This window comes from Artemia franciscana, chromosome 11 (assembly GCF_032884065.1).
Source record: "Artemia franciscana chromosome 11, ASM3288406v1, whole genome shotgun sequence".
Taxonomy (NCBI): domain Eukaryota; kingdom Metazoa; phylum Arthropoda; class Branchiopoda; order Anostraca; family Artemiidae; genus Artemia; species Artemia franciscana.
In genome coordinates, this window is record NC_088873.1 from 2591627 (window position 1) to 2616305 (window position 24679).

The 24679-nt window shown below is 36.8% G+C and overlaps 1 protein-coding gene and 1 long non-coding RNA gene across 4 annotated transcripts in view; one reads left to right on the forward strand and one right to left on the reverse strand.

Moving 5' to 3' along the window:
• Positions 1 to 1240, reverse strand: part of LOC136032688 (uncharacterized) — a 42333-nt gene extending 41093 nt beyond the window's left edge. The window contains exon 1 of the long non-coding RNA XR_010618758.1: positions 1179 to 1240. This is a non-coding gene — a long non-coding RNA (uncharacterized LOC136032688). The remainder of the gene's footprint in view (positions 1 to 1178) is intronic.
• LOC136032686 (uncharacterized) overlaps positions 1 to 24679 on the forward strand; it is a 101634-nt gene that overhangs the window by 52117 nt on the left and 24838 nt on the right. For all 3 annotated transcript variants that reach the window (XM_065712985.1, XM_065712986.1, XM_065712987.1), the window contains one exon: positions 22227 to 22386. In XM_065712985.1, the coding sequence (XP_065569057.1) occupies positions 22227 to 22386 (160 nt within the window). The remainder of the gene's footprint in view (positions 1 to 22226; positions 22387 to 24679) is intronic.

Below are 24679 nucleotides of genomic sequence, written 5' to 3' on the forward strand. Positions count from 1 at the left end.
GGATATTTAAGAACAACGGTGTACGAGGGTTTGTGATTGGTACCCTTACTATCTGAGACCAAAGAACTATTAATAGACGTTGTTGGACTATTGAGGTGAGCAAGCGATTTTAACTGATCAAGGCACTGGTTGACTTTGGCGGTAAGGATAGAATAATCTGACGCCGGAATGCTAGGGACTTCAGAGGGGGATTTGATCACGAACTCTGGAATATCAATATTTTCTGCAGAGCAGCTATTGCTATAGGCTAAAAATTATATGACAGGAGTTTCAAACTTTTTGAGTCAACAAAAGAACAAATGTACTTGTTTGAGGTTAAGGCCCACACGGTAAGCCCCATCTGGAGAAAGAGAGAGTTAAGGTAAGTGTAACCGAGCAGGAGTTAAACTGTGAATAAAATACCTGTCTTTATTTTCAACATAGAAAAACGTCAAGAAACTTCCTGCTAGAGAATGCCAAAATGCAGAGGCGAACACTCATTTGAGAAAAACCAAGGGTTACACATAGTTATTCCTTAATCTGGTTTGGAAAAGTTACGATTGCGAATTTTCTGTTCAGCTGCATAAAAAAGAAATAAGCTACCGAAAGAAAAAGAAGAAGTTAAAAAGAATAAGAAAAAGAATTTAACAAAAGAAGCTCCTTTGTTTTCATGGGACCATTAAGACGTGACATTCATTTTATCGGAGTTGCCAGTCCTTTGAAAAGAGACCTGTCCAATTAATAGCTACAGTTGAAACAAGCCCCTAAGTTAAGCAAGCAGACCTCGAGGGTGGCGAAGTTGACTGTAAAATACTCAACACCGCCATTGATTGCCATGATTCTTGTCAGATGCAATGACAGATGCTATAATGCCTATTCTTTTTTATTTAATATCTATTCAGGCAATAAATCAATGACTTTGTCTCAAAATTGATTTATATCTGATTGAATCGATTGATGTATAGAACAACTTTTACAATTTAGAAAAAAAAAACAGAAGCAGAAACAGAAACAGTGCCGAGACTTAGTGCAGACGACTGTTTATCTGCTGATGCATAATACTGGCTTTTCCATTTTATTTAGTATCAATTCAGGCAATAAATCAATGACTTCATCTTAAAATCGAATATGCATATCTGCTAAGAAAAACTTAGCTTTCCTGAAGCGAAAAGGACAAAAGCAGATATTTAGGTAAATACCTCGGCCAAGCCGTATTCTGTGCAAAAAAAAGATAAACCATCCTTTTGATGTTGACTCAAACAGAGCAAAACAAACACTGAGTCAAACAAACTAAAAACTAAGCCAGAATAAATGAGTCAATTCACCCATTAGACTGGATAAGAATTCTCTTCCTGGCGAACGCCTTAGCTTGCCTATTTACCCGATGTTTATTAAAATCGTGGTCAGATGATCTTAATTTAAACTGAGAAAATATGTTATTTGAATCTTTTAATATTAATTTATTGTAAATTGGGTTTATAGAAGTATCTCCAGTATATCTATTTAAAACAAAAGTCTTTATGTTATGAGTTTCTTTTTTTTTAAGTTTCAGTTGCCTCCCTAACAGACTGTGGTGAGCCCTTTGTGGTGGATTTTAAAGTTGTTGCCTTAAACAGAAATAAATGATCTGGATTATCAAAAATGCAGAGAGCCAAGGTAGAATAAAAATAGTCATTTTTATTTTGACATTTCAGAGATTTATGAATCGAAATCTTGTGTTTATGCAGTCGTTCTCATAGCTGTTGACGGTCTAACCAATGTAAACTTCCCAAAAGTAAAACAGAATCTTAAAACATCACTACCCAGCTTAGCTAACCTAACCCACCATTGTATAGGTAATAGTTAGCATTCCTTAATCATCATCAAATATTTTTTTTGCGTAGAATAGTTTTTCAAAGAGCACATTGTTTTCTTATTTTCAATTACAATGTGCCGGGACTCACTCTTTACTAGGTTGTAGCTACTGTTGCATCCATGGTGTCTGAAACTCTTTGAAAGCTCCAGGTTCTCAATATCCGAAGGATGTCTTGGAGTTCGGCTAGAGTTTCTTTTCAGCTAGAAAAGCATTATTTACAAGAGCTAGCTAAATATAAAAAAACTAAGTTAATTACCGACTGCCCTTTTCGTCGGCGCTCAACAAGATAGACGAGAACTCTTTCTTCATAGGCTTTTACTCCGTTTTCCGTATTCTGACCTGTTGTAGAATATGATCTTTGGACAGAGAGCGTTAGCCCTGTTTTTTGTTTAAAGACCGAAAAAAGTAGTCATCAACTTCACTCAGACTCTCTGAGTATTTCATGTATCTATTCTCACCTAAGAGAGCGAACTCACATGGGCTGATATAAAAGCTTGTGCGTGACTGTCTAGTCATCACTCTCTCCACCAAAGTCATTAATAGGAAAATGTATCAAAGCAAGCTGCACCTTAGTAAAGCTCCAATTTGAATTAAGGGTTTTCTAACGAAAAACTTCTTCAACTGGAATAAGAGCTAGACCTTCAGAGAATTTATAAGATAATTCGTTGATCTCACCTGATAGAAGTTTACCAGCCCCTTCTCTTGCATTTACGTTTTGCTCAATGTTGTGCTGGTAGATCTACCTGCAAATTTAACTGCCCCTTCAAAAGAATACAAAAAACTAAATCTGCTCTGAAGAATCCACCATTCCTGCTCAGACACTTCCAGACTCTGATCTTAATATATTAAAATTAAAGTTATAACGTTTTTAAATGGAAAAAGTTCTTCGGAGGGAGGAACTAATCATGATTTTTGTTCTGCTCCAGCGAACTTTCATGTCATGAAGAATATGACCACTCTGCCGTATGTGTTTGCAAATACCATCAAATATGTCATGATGGACATTCGTTTCTTCAGTAACTTTAGGGTTTGACACAAATTCTGTAGTGCCGCATTTATTGACACTGGCACTGTGTCTTTAGTGTGTCTCTGTGCTAGCAGAATAAACACAAAAAAGTGAACGAAAAATAAAATATAGAAAAATTACAAGGGGAACTAAAACAGAAGGAGGGGGAAGCGAGTAAATAAGTGCAAGAACCTGGGCAGCACCATCAGCTAATACAAAAAATGGAAAAAAGGACAAACTAGTGGGATATTTTATTCATTTTTTTTGTGGTGAAGGGGACAAAAGTTTTTTCATATCTGGAAGTAACGCAACGTAGAGATTGGCTCACAAACAGTTGGATGCGGCCGTAATCTGAATGGGGATGATGTTTAAGGAAAAAATTTGCCATCTGAGGGTTTGTTATTGCATTTTTGTGCAAAACGGAGACACAACAAAACCTTCCTTCGCTAAAGGGTTTCCAAAATTAGCTTTTTTCAGGAGCATAGAGTATGGCACCTTGCCTTCTTTGAAATTTGTTTGCAAGGCTCTTTCTTGGATTAATCAATTTTTTTCCGATTCTTCGCGAGAGATACCGGGGTGCCAAACCGGGAAGGAATATTCGAAATGCGGTTGGAGAAAAGACGTGTAAATCCCTAAGTAGTGGTAAGGGAGAACGTTAAATTTATTTAGGAGATTCAGGAGGGCGATAGACACAATAACTCTATGGAAAATGTCCTTAACGTGGATATCCTACTTTAAATTCAAAGAAATTACGACGTCAACTAGTTTAAATAAGGACATAGAAATTTAAGGAGGGTTATGATTAAGAAAAACAAGGCGAGGATTTGAGGAAACAAATCGGCATTATCATGGACTTAGAGATATCTACTGTCATGTTTAAGTCCAAGGCCTCGTCTTCAACTTCATTGAGGATGCTCATAGGGTTGTTTTTTAGCGATTTGGTTACTGAGTCGCATCACTCCTTACTGTTTGGTAGCACGAACTGTTTGATTAGCTGCTGAAAGTTCCCTAGCTAAAGATTTCGTTTCACTTAGGGTCTGATTTAATGCTTTGACACTTACAGGCCCAAGCGTTTTTTGCCTCTCCGTTTTAGTAAGATTTTTGCTTGAACAGTTTTGAACAAAATGTATATCTCAAAATTTTAATCGTATGCATTCAGGGAAAAAGGGCCTTGAAGGGGTATAGTTAATTTCCAATCGCTTTTGACTTAAAAACGGCACTACAAATGTTGATTTACAATTAAATAAGCCCCCTCCAAAGTCTATTCTACCACCCCTTCCATAAAAACTTTATTTGCTCTGGGGATATGACTAACAAAATTCGCCCCCCTGTTCTAGGGGAAGGGGCTGTGTTATCCTTGGAGTTTTCGTTACATTATTTTTTGTCTATTATGAACAAAATGGCTTTATAAAAAATTCGATCGGAAGCATTTGGGGAAAAAGGGTTGGTAGGGGTTGGGGGCTAGTTGCCATCGAATCACTTTTGACTCTTAAAAATGGTACTGGAACTGTGAATTTATAATCATTTGAGTCCCCTCCAAAGTTTATACGACCAACCCTTGCATAAAATCTTATATGCCCCCGGGGCGTAGCTTAAAACACTTGCCACTGGGCTATGGAGGCTGCGTCGACCCCGGAGTTTTTGTTACCTGATGATTGAATTATTTTCAATAATATGGCTATCTGAAATTTTTTATCTGATGGGTTTGTGAAAAAGCGCATGAAGGAGGCTAGTTGACCTCCAATCTATTTTGAGTTTTAAAAAGTGAACTAGAATTTTCAATTCCAAATAAAAAGAACCCCTTCTTAAGTTTATACGAGTAGCCCTGCCATAATAATCATATATTCTCGGGTTTCTGGGGGGGGGAGGGTTGCTATCTAAAAATTTTGATTGAATTCGCTTGGGAAAAAGAGGGTGCGGGGAAGGAGTATGTACCTGCCGATCACTTACATGACTTGAATGGTCACATAATGAATCTTAAAAAGGTCACTAGAAGTTTCAATTTCCACTCAAATGAGCTACCTAGGATGTTTATGCGACCACCCCTTATATGCAACTTTATATTCTCTCAGGGCATAACTTACAACACTTCCCCGGAGATCTGGGTGGATGTGTCGACCACTGAGTTTTCGTTATTTGATCTCTAAACCATTTTGAGAAAAATAGCTCTCCCAAAATTTTGAATGGATACATTTCGGGAAAAATGCCTTGTGAGGCGAGGTGGCTAGTTGCCCTGCGATGACTCTTTACTCTTAAAGATAACCCTATAAATTTCGGTATACAATAGAATGAGCCCCCTCCAAAGTTCATACAACCATCCCTTCCATAAAAACCTTATATACCCCCAGGGCATAATTTACAACAATTGCCCCCGTGCTCTGGGCGGCTGTGTTATTGCTAGAGTTTTGTTACATGATCTTTGGTCTATTTTGAACAAAATATCTATATAAAAATTTGATCGGACGCATTTTGGGAATTGAGGTGGGGGAGGGGATAAGTTGTCATCGGATTGCTTTTGAGTCTTAAAAAGGGAATTAGAACATTCGATTTCTTATCATTTGAGTCCCCTCGGAGGTTTATAACACCAATTATTCCATATACATTTTATATGCCCCAAGGCCATTAATTACAACCCTTCCTCCAGGCTGTTTTGGGGTTATGTTGACTACGAAATTTTTGTTATCTGATTTGGACTATTTCAAACAAACTGTCAATCTCAAATTTTGATCAGATACAATTGGAGAAACAAGGTTGCGTATGTGCATGGGGGAGATATAGAACCCCCTTGCGACTCATAAAAATGCAACTACAAATTTCAGTTTCCAATCAAATGAGCCACCTCTGAAGTTTATACGACCAACCGTTACATAAAAACATTATATGTCCCCGGAACATAATCTAAAACACTTGCCCCAGAATTCTGGGGGTTTGTATGATCCTTGGAGTTTTTGTTATCTAGTGTTCAAGCTATTTTCAACATAATGGCGATTTCAAAATTTTTATCGGATGGGTCTGGGAAAAAAGGACATAAGGGTTTGGGTTAGTTGCCCTCCAATTTCTTTTGACTCTTAAAAGGCCAACTAGAACTTTCAATGTTCGATCAAATGAGCCCTCTCTAAAGTTTATACGAGCATAAGAACAATATATGCCCCCAGGCCATAACTTACAACGCCTGTCCCCGGGCCCTGGTGGGTTGTGTCGACACCAGAGTTTTCGTTATCTTATCTTTTAACTAATTTTTAACAAAATGGCTATCTCATAATATTTATTGGATATATATGGGGAAAAAAGTGGTGAGGGGGGGGGGGGCTAGTCGCCCTCCGATTACTTTTGACTCTTAAAAAGGACACTAGAATTTCTGAGTTTCAATTGAATGATCCCCCTTCAAAGTTTATACTAACACTCCTTCCATATGAAATGGCTCCAGGGAAAAAAAAAACCAGAAAAACACTGGAGCAAAGGCCGCATGGCCTTTGCTATGGGAAACGTTATAGCGCTACCCCTGAAAAGAATGTTTAAGTAAGATGTCGGAATTATTCTTCACACCGAATTCTATTATTTGTATGTCGTAAACTCGGAAACATACTAATTCACTTAAGATGACACCTTTTCTTTATTATTGACGAAGTCAGTATGGTTTCATGTTTTCTTTTAATGTATATTTACTTGAGACTAACTGAAATAATGGCGGTTGGTATGTCAATGGGTAATGCCAACTGCGTTCGTTTTAGAAATTTCTACAATTAAGACCAATATCTGGCAAAGTATATACCTCTGACACGGCTTGAAGTAAAAAAGAGGATTGGATCAGTTGGTACTAGTATTGGGCGATATCAGATATCGATAACGATATATCGATATGTCGCACCATGTATCGATATCGAAAATCGAAAATTAAATATCGATTTCGACAACAATATTATTTTGGTTTTTTTCTGGTATTTACCGGTGAACGTAGAGCAGAAAATATCCCACATAGAAGATTGTTTCGCAAATTACAAAGAAGAAGAATAATCTATTCATTGTACTGACTCATAGATGTTGATATGCAGCGTATACAGCAGTATCCATAATTTTGAATAGCCTGTTCTCAAAATACGATTAGTGAGGGTAGGCTCTCAAATATTAATGAGAGCCTTGAAAAGGCTAGGCTAGAGTGTTCCGATCACACTCGTCACGATTACCAAATACCTCAATCCACATTTCTAAAAATTGCATGTTCCCTCTGATGATCTTCTCCAAGTTGAGAGTAAAATATCAAGAGACATGGATTGTGCCTCACTAGAATATGTATCAGCAAATATAAGTGCCTTGACAGTCCTTGTGATTCAACCACTACAGAATCCAGCCAGTTTGTGGGGATCCCATGATGAAGTTTCACTACACAATGCAAGGCAAGGTTCATCAGCACTTGCATCTGTTATGGCTCTCTAGATTGTCAGTAGGGAGTCCTTAGTTCCAAGAAAACTGATCCACTCAAGTCGTGGAAGTCTTGTAACATGGGTCTCAGAAATATCTACACGAAGTTGACATAAAAATTCGAAAATTTCGAACGAAAATTACAGTTCTAGTTCCCCATTTCATGACCGAAACGATTGGAGGGCAACTAGATTCCCTCCTGCCTTCCATGCTCCTTTTTCCTAAAGTAATCCGATCAGAATTTTGAAATAACCATTTTAATCAGCATAGTTGAAAAGTCAAGTATTTTACCTCTGGGGATGACAAGACCAGAGGTAAAATACTTGAATTCTTATATAAAATTCTTTTTATTTGATTTACTTTCTCTTTACCAATTCGATTTTTCATGTGGAGATATTCGTCGAAAATGCCCAGGGAAATTTTCAAAGGAGTTGAAATTGTCAGGGGGGATCTTTTTCCGGGGGGATTTTCCTTATGGAAAAATTGTCCATGTTGGAATTTCATACGAGAGAAACTTTCTATTGAGAAATTGAAAGGGGAGAATTTCCAGGAAAAGTTTTCCACGGAGGGAAGATTTCTGACATGATTTAAAAAATAATTAGAAATTAAAAGGAAATGCATTTTTTCAAACGAAGTTAGTTAAAATTAATTTTTCAGGGATTTTCCGCAAGAATTTTTGGTATGGGAGGGGGAATTTTTAGCATGGAATTGTCCGGGGGATAATGGATCTTATTCGAGAGGAACTTTTCAAAGAGGAATATTCTTGGAGGGAGAGGATCCATGAATAGAAAAGGTGGGTTGTTTGAGAAACGATCAGAAATTTAAAAAAAACAATTTTTTGACTAAAAGTAAGGAGCAATATTAAAGCTTAGAACGAACAGAAATTATCCTGTACAAGAAGGGAAATTCCCCTCCTTAATACCTCACTCTCAATGCTAACTCTAATTTTTTGTCCTAATTATTTAACAACAACTCCTGAACTCGCTTTGTATTTTTTTCTTACTTTCATTTTTTTTTTTATTTAAGCACCAAAAATCTGAACCAATTCTCAAGGAAAAATATTGACATGTTGCTGTTTTGAATAGCCCAAAATAATCTGCACCTTATTTTTTTCATCCTGAGTCTAAGTAATTTCAAATCAGGGTTCTTTATCATATTCGTTCATTTATAGAAGTCTTTTGTATTTCATTCAAAAACTTGGAAATTTTTTTTGCAAAATACTTTCTAATAACAAATTTATTATTCAATTCCGAGGAACTAAACATAAATGTTAGATAATTGATGGATATAATTTACTATCACACGCTTGATGAAATCAGGTTTGTGAACTGAGAAACATCTGAATAGTCTTCAAAATATAAAGATTGGAAAATCTTGCAGAGCTTCAAATGATGGAATTATAGCTCTTTACACAAAATTAAATAAAAAAAAACAAGTTTTTTTTAAATGAAAGTAAGGAGCGACATTAAAACTTAAAACGAACAGAAATTACTCCGTATATGAAAGGGGGCTTTTCCTCCTCAACGCCTCGCTCTTTACGCTAAAGTTTGACTCTTTCTCTTAACTCGACTTCTTAAAAATTAAAAAAAACTGTAGCGTAAAGAGCGGGGCGTTGAAGAGGAAATGCCCCTTTCGTATACGGAGTAATTTCTGTTCTTTTTAAGTTTTAATGTCGCTCCTTACTTTCATTTAAAAAAACGTGTTTTTTTATTTTATTTCTGGACGTTTTTTAATTAATGCATGTTTTGATCTTGGCTCTCCGCACATAAATAATTAAAACCAAATTTGCATATTAATTTTTTTTTTTGGCTAAATGTCTTTCTCATAGTTTTAATCGGAAGATTTTTAGAAAAAGGAGAGAGGGAGGAAGCCTAGTTGCCCTCCAATTTTTTGATTACTTAAAAAGGCAACTAGAACTTTTAATTTTTTACGAACATTTTTCATTAGTAAAAAATATACGTAATTTACGAATTAACTTACGTAACGAACTTCTATTTTGGTATGTTTTTATTGCGTATATGAGGGGGTTCACCCCTCGTCGATACCTCGCTTTTTACACTAAAGCTTAAATTTTGTCCTAATTCCATAAGAATGATCCTTGAATCACAAAGGCCGTAGAATAAATAGTTGAAATTACTAAAAATACTTTAGTGTAAAGAGCGAGGTATTACGAGGAGGTAAACCCCTCATATGTGTAATAATTTCTGCTCGTTTTAAGTTTTAATGCTGCTACTCACGTTCAGAAGAAAAAAACTTTTCATCTTTATTTTTTCATTGTTTTTATGGCATTTGGTATTAACCAAGTGACATATAGCAATCGCAAATTCTGTCGGTCTGTCGGTCTGTCTGTCTGTCGGTCCCGGTTTTGCTGCTTTAGGCACTTCCAGGTAAGCTAGGACGATGAAATTTGGCAAGCGTATCAGGGACCAGACCAGATTAAATTAGAAATAGTCGTTTTCCCGATTTGACCATCTGGGGGGGGGAGTGGGGGCCGGTTAATTCGGAAAAAATAGAAAAAATGAAGTATTTTTAACTTATGAGCGGGTGATGGGATCTTAATGAAATTTGATGTTTGGAATGATATTGTTTCTCAAAGCTCTTATTTTAAATCCCGACCGGATCTGATGACGTTGGGGGGAGTTGGAGGGGGGAACCTAAAATCTTGGAAAACACTTAGAGTGGAGGAATCGGGATGAAACTTGATGGGAAAAATAAGCACAAGTCCCAGATACATGATTGACATAATCGGAATGGATCCGCTCTCTTTGGGGTAGTTGGGGGGGGGGTAATTCTGAAAAATTAGAAAAAATGAGGTATTTTTAACTTACGAACGTGTGATCGGATCTCAATGAAATTTGATGTTCAGAAGGATATCGTATCTTAGAGCTCTTATTTTAAATCCCGACCGGATCTGGTGACATTGGGGGGGAGTTGGGAGGGGGAAACCTAAAACTTGGAAAACACTTAGAGTGGAGGGATCGGGATGAAACTTGGTGGGAAAAATAAACAAAAGTCCTAGATACATGATTGACATAAACGGAACGGATCCGCTCTCTTTGGGTATTTGGGGGGGGGGAGTTATTTCTGAAAAAATAGAAAAAATGAGGTATTTTTAACTTACGAACGGGTGATCGGATCTCAATGAAATTTGATATTTAGAAGGATATCATGGCTCAGAGCTCTTATTTTAAACCCGACCGGATCTGGTGACATTTGGGGGGAGTTGGGAGGGAGAAACCTAAAACTTGGAAAACACTTAGAGTGGAGGGATCGGGATGAAACTTGGTGGGAAAAATAATCACGAGTCCTAGATACATGATTGACATAACCGGAACAGATCCGCCCTCTTTGGGGTAGTTGGGGAGGGGCTAATTCTGAAAAATTTGAAAAAAATGACGTATTTTTGACTTACGAACGGGTGATCGGATCTCAATGAAATTTGATATTTAGAAGAATGTCATGTCTCAAAGCTCTTATTTTAAATCCTGACCGGATCTGGTGACATTGGGGGAGGTTTAGGGTGGGGGAACCTAAAATCATGGAAAACGCTTAGATTGGAGGGATCTGGATGAAACTTGGTGGGAAAAATAAGCAGAAGTGCTACATACGTGATTTACATAATTGGAACGGATATGCTCTATTAGGGGGGGGGGGGGTTAATACTGAAAAATAAGTAAAAATGACGTATTTTTAACTTACGAAGGAGTGATCGGATCTTCATGAAACTTCATATTTAGAAGGACCTCGTAACTCAGATCTTTTATTTTAAATCTCAACCGGATCAAGCGTAATTGAGGGGGGGCAGTTGGGGGGGCCGGAAATCTTAGAAAATACTTAAAGCGGTGAGATCAGGACGAAACTGGATGGTAAGAATAGAAACCTGTCTAAGATACGTGACTGACATAACCGGACCGGATCTGCTCTCTTTGGTGGAATTGGGGGGGGGGGTAACTTTGAAAATTGAGGTATTTGTAACTTACGAAAGGGTGACCAGATCTTAATGAAATTTGATGTTTAGAAGGATCTTGTGCTTTAAAGTTCTAATTTTAAATTCCGACCAGATCCTGTGACATTGGGGGGAGTTGGAAGGGGAAACCGGAATTCTTGGAAAACGTGAAAATTGTGGTATTTTTATCTTACGAATAGATGATCAGATCTTAATGAAATTTGGAAGGAATTTTAGAAGGAATTCATGTGTCAGAGCTCTTATTTCAAATCCCGACCAGATCTTTTGACATTGGGGGGAGTTGGAGGGGGAAATCTTGGAAAAACACTTGGAGTGGAGGAATCGGGATGAAGCTTGGTGGATATAATAAACAAATGTCCTTGATACGTGATTGACAGAATCGTACTGGATTCGCTCTCTTTGGGGGAGTTGGGGGGAGGGGTTCAGTGATTTGGTGAGTTTGGTGCTTCTGATCGTGCTAGGACGATGAAAATTGGTAGGCGTGTCAGGGAGCTGCACAATTTGACTTGATAAAGTCGTTTTCCCAGATTTGACCATCGGGGGGGGGGGCTAAAGGGAGAGGAAAAATTAGAAAAAATTAGGTATTTATAACTTACGAGTGGGTGATCGGATCCTAATGAATTTTGATATTTAGAAGGACATCGTGACTCACAGCTCTTATTTTAAATCCTGACCATAGTGCCATATGAGCTCTTAGCTCTTGTTTTAAATAATGTTAGAAAATCCTGCGCCTTCTTCATTGAAAGTCTCTTCCCCCATGAGAAGTTTTTCCATGGAAAAATCCTCCCATGTAGCCCCCCCACGTTAACTCTCCCCCTAAACCAGAAAAATCTCCCTGAAAACGTCCGTACACTTCCCAGTAACCATTACTATATATAAACACAGGTCAAAGTTTGTAACTTGCAACCCTCCCATGGGGACTGCGGGGGCGTAAGTCGTCCCCAAACACATCGTTATTAAGTTTTTGGACTATGGTGAATAAAATGGCTATCTCAGAATTTTGATCTGGTGACTTTGGGGAAAAAATTGGCATGGGAGGGGGCCTTGGTGCCCTCCATTTTTTTGTCACTTAAAAAGGGCACTAGCACTTTTAATTTCCGTTAGAATGAGCCCTCTCCTGACATTCTAGGATCACTGGGTCGATACGATCACCCCTGGAAAAAAAACAAACAAAAAAACAAATAAACACGCATCCGTGATTTGTCTTCTGGCAAAAAATGCGAATTCCACATTTTTGTAGATAGGAGCTTGAAACTTCTACAATAAGGTTTTCTGATACGCTGAATCTGATAGTGTGATTTTCGTTAAGATTGTATGACTTTTAGGGGTTTTTTTCCCCTATTTTCTAAAATAAAGCAAATTTTCTCAGGCTCGTAACTCTTGATAGATAGGACTAATCTTGATGAAAGTTATATATTTAAAACCAGCAATAAAATGCGATTTCTTTATGTAACTATTGGCATAAAAATTCCATTTTTTAGAGTTTCGGTTACTATTGAGCCGGGTCGCTCCTTACTACAGTTCGTTACCACGAACTGTTTGATTGTAAGCAGAGGGAAATACAGACTAGCCGAAAAAATTTGTAATTTCAGCTGAAGTGTGAACTCGCCTTTTAACATGGATCATAAACAAATAACATGAAGCGGAACTAGAGTAAATTCTGTTTTTAACAATTGCACCGCCATTTAGTACGTCAGGTGGATATAGTTTTCAAGAACACCATAGAATAGAATACATAGGATAGGATATTCACTACAATAGCTGAAGCTAACATAAGCATGTCAGTGTAAAAGAAACAAAGACAAGCAAAATATGGATTAGGAACAAAAAACAAATAAACAGGAACATCAAAATTTAAAGCGGCAAGTGCTGCTTCAACGTCAAGAGATTAAAATGTGTCAAATATAAAATTCATATAATGTCAAGAGTTGCATCAGTCGTGTCATTTTTATGCCTACCAATGACGATTGTATGGTTGCTCATAACCAGCTCAGATTACTTGTTGCAGTTGATCATAGTGAACTAAAATTTATCTTAAAATTCTTCAGGCATTTTTGTAATTTCAACTCAAAAAGCTGAATTGTTGCTGAACCACTATAATTATTTTTGAATTTTAACTGCCAGGGGGCTAATATTTGAAAAAAAATTTCCTAAATGTTGGACTTTCCAAAGAATAGAATTCGAAGCAGCTTGGATTCAATAAGAAATCTATTCTTATATTTTTCCTTTACCAAACACGAAAAAACCTTCTCTTGTTATAGTCAATCCTGAAAAGTTATTTGATATTTAGAAGGATATCATGGCTCAGAGCTCTTATTTTAAACCCGACCGGATCTGGTGACATTAGGGGGGAGTTGGGAGGGAGAAACCTAAAACTTGGAAAACACTTAGAGTGGAGGGATCGGGATGAAACTTGGTGGGAAAAATAATCACGAGTCCTAGATACATGATTGACATAACCGGAACAGATCCGCCCTCTTTGGGGTAGTTGGGGAGGGGCTAATTCTGAAAAATTTGAAAAAAATGACGTATTTTTAACTTACGAACGGGTGATCGGATCTCAATGAAATTTGATATTTAGAAGAATGTCATGTCTCAAAGCTCTTATTTTAAATCCTGACCGGATCTGGTGACATTGGGGGAGGTTTGGGGTGGGGGAACCTAAAATCATGGAAAACGCTTAGATTGGAGGGATCTGGATGAAACTTGGTGGGAAAAATAAGCAGAAGTGCTACATACGTGATTTACATAATTGGAACGGATATGCTCTATTAGGGGGTTGGGGTTAATTCTGAAAAATAAGAAAAAATGACGTATTTTTAACTTACGAAAGAGTGATCGGATCTTCATGAAACTTCATATTTAGAAGGACCTCGTAACTCAGATCTTTTATTTTAAATCTCAACCGGATCAAGCGTAATTGAGGGGGGGCAGTTGGGGGGGGGGCGGAAATCTTAGAAAATACTTAAAGCGGTGAGATCAGGACGAAACTGGATGGTAAGAATAGAAACCTGTCTAAGATACGTGACTGACATAACCGGACCGGATCTGCTCTCTTTGGTGGAATTGGGGGGGGGGGGGGGTAACTTTGAAAATTGAGGTATTTGTAACTTACGAAAGGGTGACCAGAACTTAATGAAATTTGATGTTTAGAAGGATCTTGTGCTTTAAAGTTCTAATTTTAAATTCCGACCAGATCCTGTGACATTGGGGGGAGTTGGAAGGGGAAACCGGAATTCTTGGAAAACGTGAAAATTGGGGTATTTTTATCTTACGAATAGATGATCAGATCTTAATGAAATTTGGAAGGAATTTTAGAAGGAATTCATGTGTCAGAGCTCTTATTTCAAATCCCGACCAGATCTTTTGACATTGGGGGGAGTTGGAGGGGGAAATCTTGGAAAAACACTTGGAGTGGAGGAATCGGGATGAAGCTTGGTGGATATAATAAACAAATGTCCTTGATACGTGATTGACAGAATCGTACTGGATTCGCTCTCTTTGGGGGAGTTGGGGGGAGGGGTTCAGTGATTTGGTGAGTTTGGTGCTTCTGGACGTGCTAGGACGATGAAAATTGGTAGGCGTGTCAGGGAGCTGCACAATTTGACTTGATAAAGTCGTTTTCCCAGATTTGACCATCGGGGGGGGGGGGCTAAAGGGAGAGGAAAAATTAGAAAAAATTAGGTATTTATAACTTACGAGTGGGTGATCGGATCTTAATGAATTTTGATATTTAGAAGGACATCGTGACTCACTGCTCTTATTTTAAATCCTGACCATAGTGCCATATGAGCTCTTAGCTCTTGTTTTAAATAATGTTAGAAAATCCTGCGCCTTCTTCATTGAAAGTCTCTTCCCCCATGAGAAGTTTTTCCATGGAAAAATCCTCCCATGTAGCCCCCCCCACGTTAACTCTCCCCCTAAACCAGAAAAATCTCCCTGAAAACGTCCGTACACTTCCCAGTAACCATTACTATATATAAACACAGGTCAAAGTTTGTAACTTGCAACCCTCCCATGGGGACTGCGGGGGCGTAAGTCGTCCCCAAACACATCGTTATTAAGTTTTTGGACTATGGTGAATAAAATGGCTATCTCAGAATTTTGATCTGGTGACTTTGGGGAAAAAATTGGCATGGGAGGGGGCCTTGGTGCCCTCCATTTTTTTGTCACTTAAAAAGGGCACTAGCACTTTTAATTTCCGTTAGAATGAGCCCTCTCCTGACATTCTAGGACCACTGGGTCGATACGATCACCCCTGGAAAAAAAAACAACAAAAAAACAAATAAACACGCATCCGTGATTTGTCTTCTGGCAAAAAATGCGAATTCCACATTTTTGTAGATAGGAGCTTGAAACTTCTACAATAAGATTTTCTGACACGCTGAATCTGATAGTGTGATTTTCGTTAAGATTGTATGACTTTTAGGGGGTTTTTTCCCCTATTTTCTAAAATGAAGCAAATTTTCTCAGGCTCGTAACTCTTGATAGATAGGACTAATCTTGATGAAAGTTATATATTTAAAAGCCGGGTCGCTCCTTACTACAGTTCGTTACCACGAACTGTTTGATTTTAAGCAGAGGGAAATACAGACTAGCCGAAAAAATTTGTAATTTCAGCTGAAGTGTGAACTCGCCTTTTAACATGGATCATAAACAAATAACATGAAGCGGAACTAGAGTAAATTCTGTTTTTAACAATTGCACCGCCATTTAGTACGTCAGGTGGATATAGTTTTCAAGAACACCATAGAATAGAATACATAGGATAGGATATTCACTACAATAGCTGAAGCTAACATAAGCATGTCAGTGTAAAAGAAACAAAGACAAGCAAAATATGGATTAGGAACAAAAAACAAATAAACAGGAACATCAAAATTTAAAGCGGCAAGTGCTGCTTCAACGTCAAGAGATTAAAATGTGTCAAATATAAAATTCATATAATGTCAAGAGTTGCATCAGTCGTGTCATTTTTATGCCTACCAATGACGATTGTATGGTTGCTAATAACCAGCTCAGATTACTTGTTGCAGTTGATCATAGTGAACTAAAATTTATCTTAAAATTCTTCAGGCATTTTTGTAATTTCAACTCAAAAAGCTGAATTGTTGCTGAACCACTATAATTATTTTTGAATTTTAACTGCCAGGGGGCTAATATTTGAAAAAAATTTCCTAAATGTTGGACTTTCCAAAGAATAGAATTCGAAGCAGCTTGGATTCAATAAGAAATCTATTCTTATATTTTTCCTTTACCAAACACGAAAAAACCTTCTCTTGTTATAGTCAATCCTGAAAAGTTAAGGTAATCTCTGTAGAGATCATATCTTAGTTCATTAGATAATCTCATTACTACTACGTCTCTTATTAGCCTCCTATTAAATGTCAACTTTTTCGTCCCTTTTGACCTCGCTCTGTAAGACAAATAAAATTTTGAAAAACAAGGTTTTTTAACTGAAAGTAAGGAGCAACACTAACACTTAAGGCAAACAGAAATCGTTACGTGTATGTGGAGGGCTATCCGCTCTTCAAAACCCCACTCTTCACGCTGAAGTTTAAAGTACTTCTAAAAAAGCTTTCTTTTTGTTGTAATTAAACAACTCCTATGTTTTAGCAGTCGTTCTTTAAGAATTGGGACACAATTAAAATTTTAGCATAAGGAGTGAAGTGTTGAGGAGGGGGTAAACCTCCTTATATACATAGTAATTTCTGTTTGTTTCAATTTTTGAAGTTGCTTCTTAGTTTCAGTTGAAAAAAGCTGTTTTATTTTTTTTCTGTTGGTTTTTAAATAGTACCAGGAAATCTGGCTTCACCTCCACACAAAAATTCCCCCTCCCTACGAAAACATCTTCTAGACGATTAAATCCCATTGAAAATTTACTCTGGACAATTATCCTTAGCATCTCCATGCATAAAATCAGCTCGGCAAAGAGAAATCAAGACATATAAAAAAAAACCGTATAGAGCCCCTGAATATCGTACAGAAAGTCGTATAGAAGACATATAAAAAAACCTGAAAAGTTCCCCTTCTGGAAACTACTCTCCCCATAGAAAATTATCGCCATCCTAAGTCTCCCTAGCAGAAAATTCCTCCCGCCCCACTCGCAAAATGTATTAATACTTCCCAATAACAAATACAAAACGTAAACAATGGGCGAATTCTATAAGTTAAAGACCTTTCCCCAGGGGCTGTGGAGGTTCATGTTACCTCCGAAGGCATAGTTATAGGGGCTTCAAACATGCTGAACAAAATGGCTATCTTGTAAATTTGATACGAAAATTTTGGGGAAAATTGTTTTAGGAGGGGGCTGAGCTGGCGTCCAATCTTTTTGGTCACTTAAAAAGGCACTAGAACTTTTAATTTCCGTTTTAATAAACCCTTTCCTCTAGGAACAATGGGTCAACACGATCACCCCTGGGAAACACACATTAAAAATAAGCAAACAGACAAATAAAAACGCATCCGTGATCTTTCTCTTGGCAAAAAAAAACTTCCACTTTTTTTCAGAGAAGAGCTTGAAACCTCTGCAGTAGGACTCTCTAACATCTGATTTGATGATTTCATTCAGATTCTTCAACATTTAAGGGGTGTTTTCGCCCTTCTTCAAAACTCAGGCAAAGTTTCTCAGGCTCGTAGCCTTTGATGGGTATATTAAACTTAATGAAACTTATATAATAAGAATCGCCTCATTAAACCGAGTTTCTCTTATATATCTATTGATATTAAAATTCTAGTTTTTAGAGTTTCGGTTACTGTTGAGCCGTGTCGCTCTTTACTTGTAGTTCGTTAACACACACTGTTTAATAACAAAGCAAAGCCCCTTATTCTTGTAAAAAATAGTCCTGCTATTAAGCCGTTGCTTGATTTGAAATTACTATAGACGTCTTTTGTTTTTCTTCAATTATACGTTGATGTTCCTCGACATACTATCATCTACATTGAATGTAGGTTTTTGCTTATCATTTACATTGAATGAATGGTGATCTACATAGAATGTAGACGACCATTTTAGATACCATCTTTGTAATTCTTGTAGCATTCGAATTGCATTAAGTTCATCAGTCAGATCAGACTTCACTCCTCCAACTGCTTCCACTTCTGCCCAGAACACTCGGCCTGAGTCGACCAAAAAGTGTCATTCGATTGGTACCCTCTGAAGAATTTTAAACCATTTTGGAGCGGTGAATATTTTTTTTTTATTTTTTTTAACACCACCTCGCGGTTGATCTCTCTGGGCCAAGTTGTAATTGTAGGTTATAGTGTTTGTTAGGCACTTTGCTTTGGTTTATTTTTGGCGGGTAGTTATTACAGTGCGGCTGCTTTTCATTTTCCTTTTTAATTTGTATGTTTTTCTCATGTTTTTTATTTTTGTTCTTTTTTGTTTGTTCCCCTGAATTCCCAGCCATTGCGTCTTGGGGGTTGGGTTGTATAAGATTGTATTTGCTTTAATTCTTTATTTTCGCATGTTTGCTAAATAAGAATAAACATGTATCAGCGATTCATGAATTTCGGACAAAGGATTAGGACCCAATGACCTAAATTCAGTCGAAGGCCATACTGAAAAGTTATTAAGTGAAAATCAAACTGCCCTATTCTAGAATTAATCTTAAAACCAGAAGAATAAATAAATCATAAAAATAGTGAAATAATCTTTTGGGAACAAACAATAATTCTCTGCTGATAGTGGTATGTAAACTAGTTACTGATACTTCAGTAAATTTAGTGGCAGGAGAAACAATAACGATTCGTTTGAGATCATTCAATAACTCTGTATATATTTAAATCCACGGTTAATACTTAAAAAGACTAATACCCAAGACAATCCACTAAGTTTTGAAGTTTCCCCATCTTAACCAAAAAGAAAATAGGGCTTTGGGAAATAGATCTCCCCAAAAACTAACACTAAAGAAAATTAAGCCTTTTATTCTCATAAATAAATTACCCACACCCTGGTGTTTACGTGAATCGATGCTACTAACTGACCAATTATAAAACTTATGCTTGATAGTTTGTTCAGCTCAAAAAGTTATCAAGTATTTCATGGTAACTAACTGTAGTGAGGAGCGACCCGGCTCAATAGTAACCGGAACTCTAAAAAATGGAAATTTGATACCAATAGTTACAACAAAAGAATTACATTTTAATGCTGATTTTAAATATATAAGTTTCATCAAGTTTAGTTTTACCCATCAAAAGTTACGAGCCTGAGAAAATTTGCCTTATTTAAGAAAATAGGGGCATACACCCCTTAGAAGTGATAGAACCTTAATGAAAATCACACCATCAGATTCAGTGTATCGGAGAACCCTGCAGTAGAAGTTTCAAGTTCCTATCTATAAAAATGTGGAGTTTAGCATTTTTTGCCTCAAGACAGATCACGGATGCGTGTTTATTTGTTTTTGTTTTTTCCCAGGGGTTATCCTATCAGCCCAGTGGTACTAGAATGTCGTGAGAGGGATCAGTCTGACAGAAATTAAAAGCTCTAGTACCCTTTTTAAGCGACCAAAAATTTGGTGGGCACCCAGGCCCCCTTCCACGCTCATTTTTTTCCCCAAAGTCACTGGATCAAAATTCTGAGATGACCATTTTATTCAGCACAGTCGAAAAACCTGTCTTTAACTCTGTCTTTAAGGACGACTTACTCCCCCAAAGTCCCTGTTTGAGGGGCTGCAAGTTACCTTGACCAGTGTTTACATATAATAATGGTTGTTGGGAAGTGTACAGACATTTTCAGGGGGATTTTTCGTTTAGGGGGAGGGGGTTATGTGGGAAAAAATTTTTTTTAACTGAACGTAAGGAGTGACATTAAAACTGAAAACGAACAAAAATTACTCCGTATATGAACGGGGCTGGTCTCTCCTCAACACCCCGCTCTTTATGCTAAAGTTTTTTACTGTTTTAAATAGTAGAGTTGAGAGTAAGAGTCAAACTTTAGCGTAGAGAGCGGGGTGTTGAGGAGGGAACAGCCCCTTTCATTTACGGGGTAATTTCTGTTCGTTTTAAGTTTTAATGTTGCTCCTTACTTTCATTTAAAAAAAACTTGTTTTTTTATTTAATACAAGGGACAAAAGCGAGGTTGCTGTTATATATAGCCGTCATTTAATCCAGGTGATTGTAATTTGGCTCAGGTTTGAGCTGTTGTTCATTAAATATCAATTTTTTGCCTAATTGATGCACACCTCCAATATTACTCAGCCATATTTTTGCTGACTTTTAAATCACATATTAAACCACTACAAACCCTAAAAACAAAGCTATTCGAATTCTAGGTAAGTTTTTATAACGCCCGAGGAGTACAGATATCCACTCTGAAACACGTACTGCTTACCTGTTTCTAGACATAATGACTCTTACACAGAAATCTCATCTGCTATTATCTAGTTGGTTTTTTAAGATTCAACATGTACATAATTTCCTTTTGACCAGAATTTACTGTCCAAACATCAAAATTCACTGATACCTAGATGTGTTAACACGTATAAACTACCTCTGGTGAAAAATTAAAGATCCCGTTTCAACCTCCGGTATATGATCCCATCAATAGCCAACAAATATTCATTAAATAAATTTGTTGAGTTACCAAAAGGATCTTTCAAGAGACGATTAAAAAGTTGTATAATGGAATCTGCTTGCAAGAACGGTTGGTAAAAACTTTTTATTTTATATTCTATTTTGGCCTCACTCGACTTACTCCACCTGAATTATTCTCATTCAAGATAATGTTTTTTTTTTTTATTGATGAAATAGTGGTTCATGTTTTGTTTGTTCTGTATCAATGAGGATTGTTAAATTTTGTTTATATGTCTTGCCCAGTAGTCGAGCTTGTCTCTCCATTTGGGCAAGTTGAAGATTTTGATGAATATGAATTTTTGAATAAATGAATCTGAATTATTTGTAGGTCATACATTTCATATCATAAATTTCAAATTCGTTCTAAAAATTTCTTCCGTGCGAAAACTCTTGCCACTTCTTTAGCTTCAGCCTCATTACAATCAATTAATATATAGCACTCATAAGGGATTAGTCGAAAACGCTGCTAGAGAGAATTTCATTCCTTGAAAACCAAATAGATTACTGGAAAACATTGCTAGAGAGAATTTCCACTTCACCAGAACTGTTTTGATTATTCTCATTGGAAAGACGCAGAGAAGGAAATAGACCAAACGAGAAACACAATCAATAGCTCTAACTTTTCTTATTCCCAGACTAAATTAACTCTTTTTACTTCCTTCTACATCAATCGGCGGTTTTGCTTCCGGATAATCTAATGTAGATCTTTCGAGACAAAAGAAAAACAATCAGATTAGCCTACAAAAAACTAACAACTCTCTTGGCACGGTTTTGTAAAGCCAGGTTAAATGAACAACTAATCAACTATAAAAAGCAATGTTAAAACTACAGATTTACAGAAATGTGCATATATATATATATATATATATATATATATATATATATATATATATATATATATATATATATATATATATATATATATATATATATATATATATATATATATGTACCCTCTCTTAATTCAATCTCTCGACTTCTGTGCTGAAGATGAACTAGTGCTTTCCTGAAAGCATCTTAGAAGGTAGCAAATCTAGAAACTTGATTATTTCAAGCGCTTTAACTGCCACTAGACTGGCAATTGTGTTTTTGAAAGCAAATATAAACGAATTAGTTCTTTCAAGTACAGTGATACAAGAAATAGTTGAAAATTTAGTCACATTTCTCATATGATAGAACACTCATTCCGAAAGAATTGAAGATAATAAGTGAATAACAAAGTTAAAAAATAAAGAGCCTTGTGGCGGCTGGAAAAAACTGATTTGTACATGGTAAAACATAATTTTTTAAACATATCAACCCTGATGGTGAAAAACCTTCTGTTCTCAGAAAAAATAAAGCCCCAACCCTTTCTTACATCTCTTATATTTGTAGGAAATATACAATCCTTTCTTATTATGTTTTTTATTCTGTTCTTATTACCATAGGGTTCAACTTCTGCATTTAGATTCGAAGGCAAGCTTATCCTTTGAAAATAATGACCCAAGTTTGAAGCTAGTCATATTAAACGAAGAAGAAGCAGATGAAGTTTCTGACCATCTTTTGGAGAACTTTTTCCCCTTTGAACCTCTAGCGATGCATTTACAGGTAATCTTCTTTCACTTAGATATAGGGTGCCGTCCAGGTTGTAAGTCGTAGTAACTTTGTATTAACTACAGAAGTTAGTAGAAGTTGACATTAAGTGGACAGACTTATGAAGTAACTAAAGGCTTATTAGGCTTATAAGGGCAAATATTTTATTTGTTTAAACTGTATCCATCATTTTAATCCTATTTTCAACATTTTTCAATCTGATGGTACCACAATGATGATAGTGATGAAGACTTGCTTCACTAAAGATGCCCATTACATCTCTTTAGTAAAAGTTATTACAAAAGTAATTTAAAAAAGGAATGCCCTTTTGCAGCTTAAATTTAATAAAAAAAGGGATTTTCCGTGAAAATTTCACTGCGCCTCTGGTAAAACAAGTAGAATGGATGAATTAGTTTTTTACCCGCAAATAAAACGAAGCAATTACATAATAATAAAAAATTAATAACACGACAAAAAAAGAAAAAAGAAAATAACCACGAAAAAACGAATAATGGATTCTAAACATCACATATATCTTAGAAAAAGATCTGAAGGGGGTATTATGGATACAAATGGTTTTGCGTCTTATATATTAAGTTAAACGTAAGTTTAGATAGCTATATCGGGGTATCTGGCAGTATATACTTGCAGACAGTTTTCCTGTTGCAGTATGACCAAGGAAGGTACATTTGGTACTTACAGTACCTAAATTAACCTATCTTCAGTAATTTTTCGTCCTTTTCTGCAGGGTGTGATAATCCGCTGAGAAAAGCAATTACTGGGGAGCAGTAACCATTTTTAGCTGTGCCAGGCCTTTTCTTCGGAAACGTGAAGGATTAGGACCAATATTACCGTTCAAAATTTTGTAGGCTCTCTGCAGTCAGCCATTTCCGACTGCAAAGCATAAAAGGTCACTGAAACCTGTTCCCGAGTATGATTCCTGAGGAGCACATTACTGGCATAAGCGGTGAAACTCGTGTTTGTTTTTTTATTAAGTTGAGACGTCAGGAGAAGACGGAGATAACTGAAAGAAACACATTTACAGATGTGGGGCTAAAGGACACTATCCTGGAAAACGCCTCTTAGAAATTCAATGTCCTGAGATACCCTTTTTGGCGATTTAGGTCTAATTGACATATTATAATTCGAAAAAATTAAGTGCTGAAGCTATAGACCCATTCATTCCCAATTTACAATCTAAGAAGCTAAAATACAGCTTGCGCATGGAATGAGTTGTCGAAAGCACTGGAAATTTTTACCAATACTTCTAAAAGAAAAAGGATACTTCTCTTTGACCAAATCTTCCATCAACTGCATATAATGCTCATGATTGTAACCCATACCTTTAAGAAAGCCCGGTTGGCAAAGCGCAAAATCGCACTTACTAGCGATACTCGGAAGAAGAATATACTCAGAATCTTACTTAACAAGAGCTAAGAGCTCATATGGCACTTGTTACGAGGTCGGAAGAGCCAAGAACTCATTTGGCATGAGCTAAAGCAAAATTCTAAGAATCAATAGATTAATTTAAAAGGAGAATCAGAGACTTAATGCCGGTCGGAATTTAAAATAAGGCCTCTGAGACACGAGGTCCTTCTAGATATCAAAGTTCATTAAGATCCGATCACCCACTCGTAAGTTAGAAATACCTCATTTTTTCTAATTTTTCCTCTCCCTTCAGTCCCCCCAGATTGTTTAATCGGGGAAAACGACTTTATCAAGTCAATTTATGCAGGTTCCCGACACGCCTACCAATTTTCATCGTCGTAGCACGTCCAGAAGCACCGAACTCGCCAAAGCACTGGACCCGCCCATAACTCCCCCAAAAATAGTGGATCCAGTTCGGTTACGTCAATCACGTATCTACGACATTTGCTTATTCTGCCCACCAAGTTTCATCTCGATCTCTGCACTCTAAGCGTTTTCCACGATTTCCGGTTTCCCCTCCAACTCCCCCCCCATGTCACGAGATCTGGTCGGCATTTAAAATAAGAGCTCTTAGATATGACCTCCTTCTAAATATCAAATTTAAAAATACCTCAAAAACGGTTACCCGTTCTTAAGTTAAAAATGCCTAAATTTTTCTAATGTTTTCGAATTAACACCCCCTCCAACTCTCCCAAAGAGAATGGATTTCGTCTGGTTATGTTAATCACGTATTTAGGACTTATACTCATTCCCCCCCCCCCTGAACTCCCCCCAATATCACCGAACCTGGTCTAAGATTCGGGTTAATTTAAACTAAGAGCTCTGAGACACGATATCCTTCTAAATATCAAATTTCATTAAGGTCCAATCACCCGTTCGT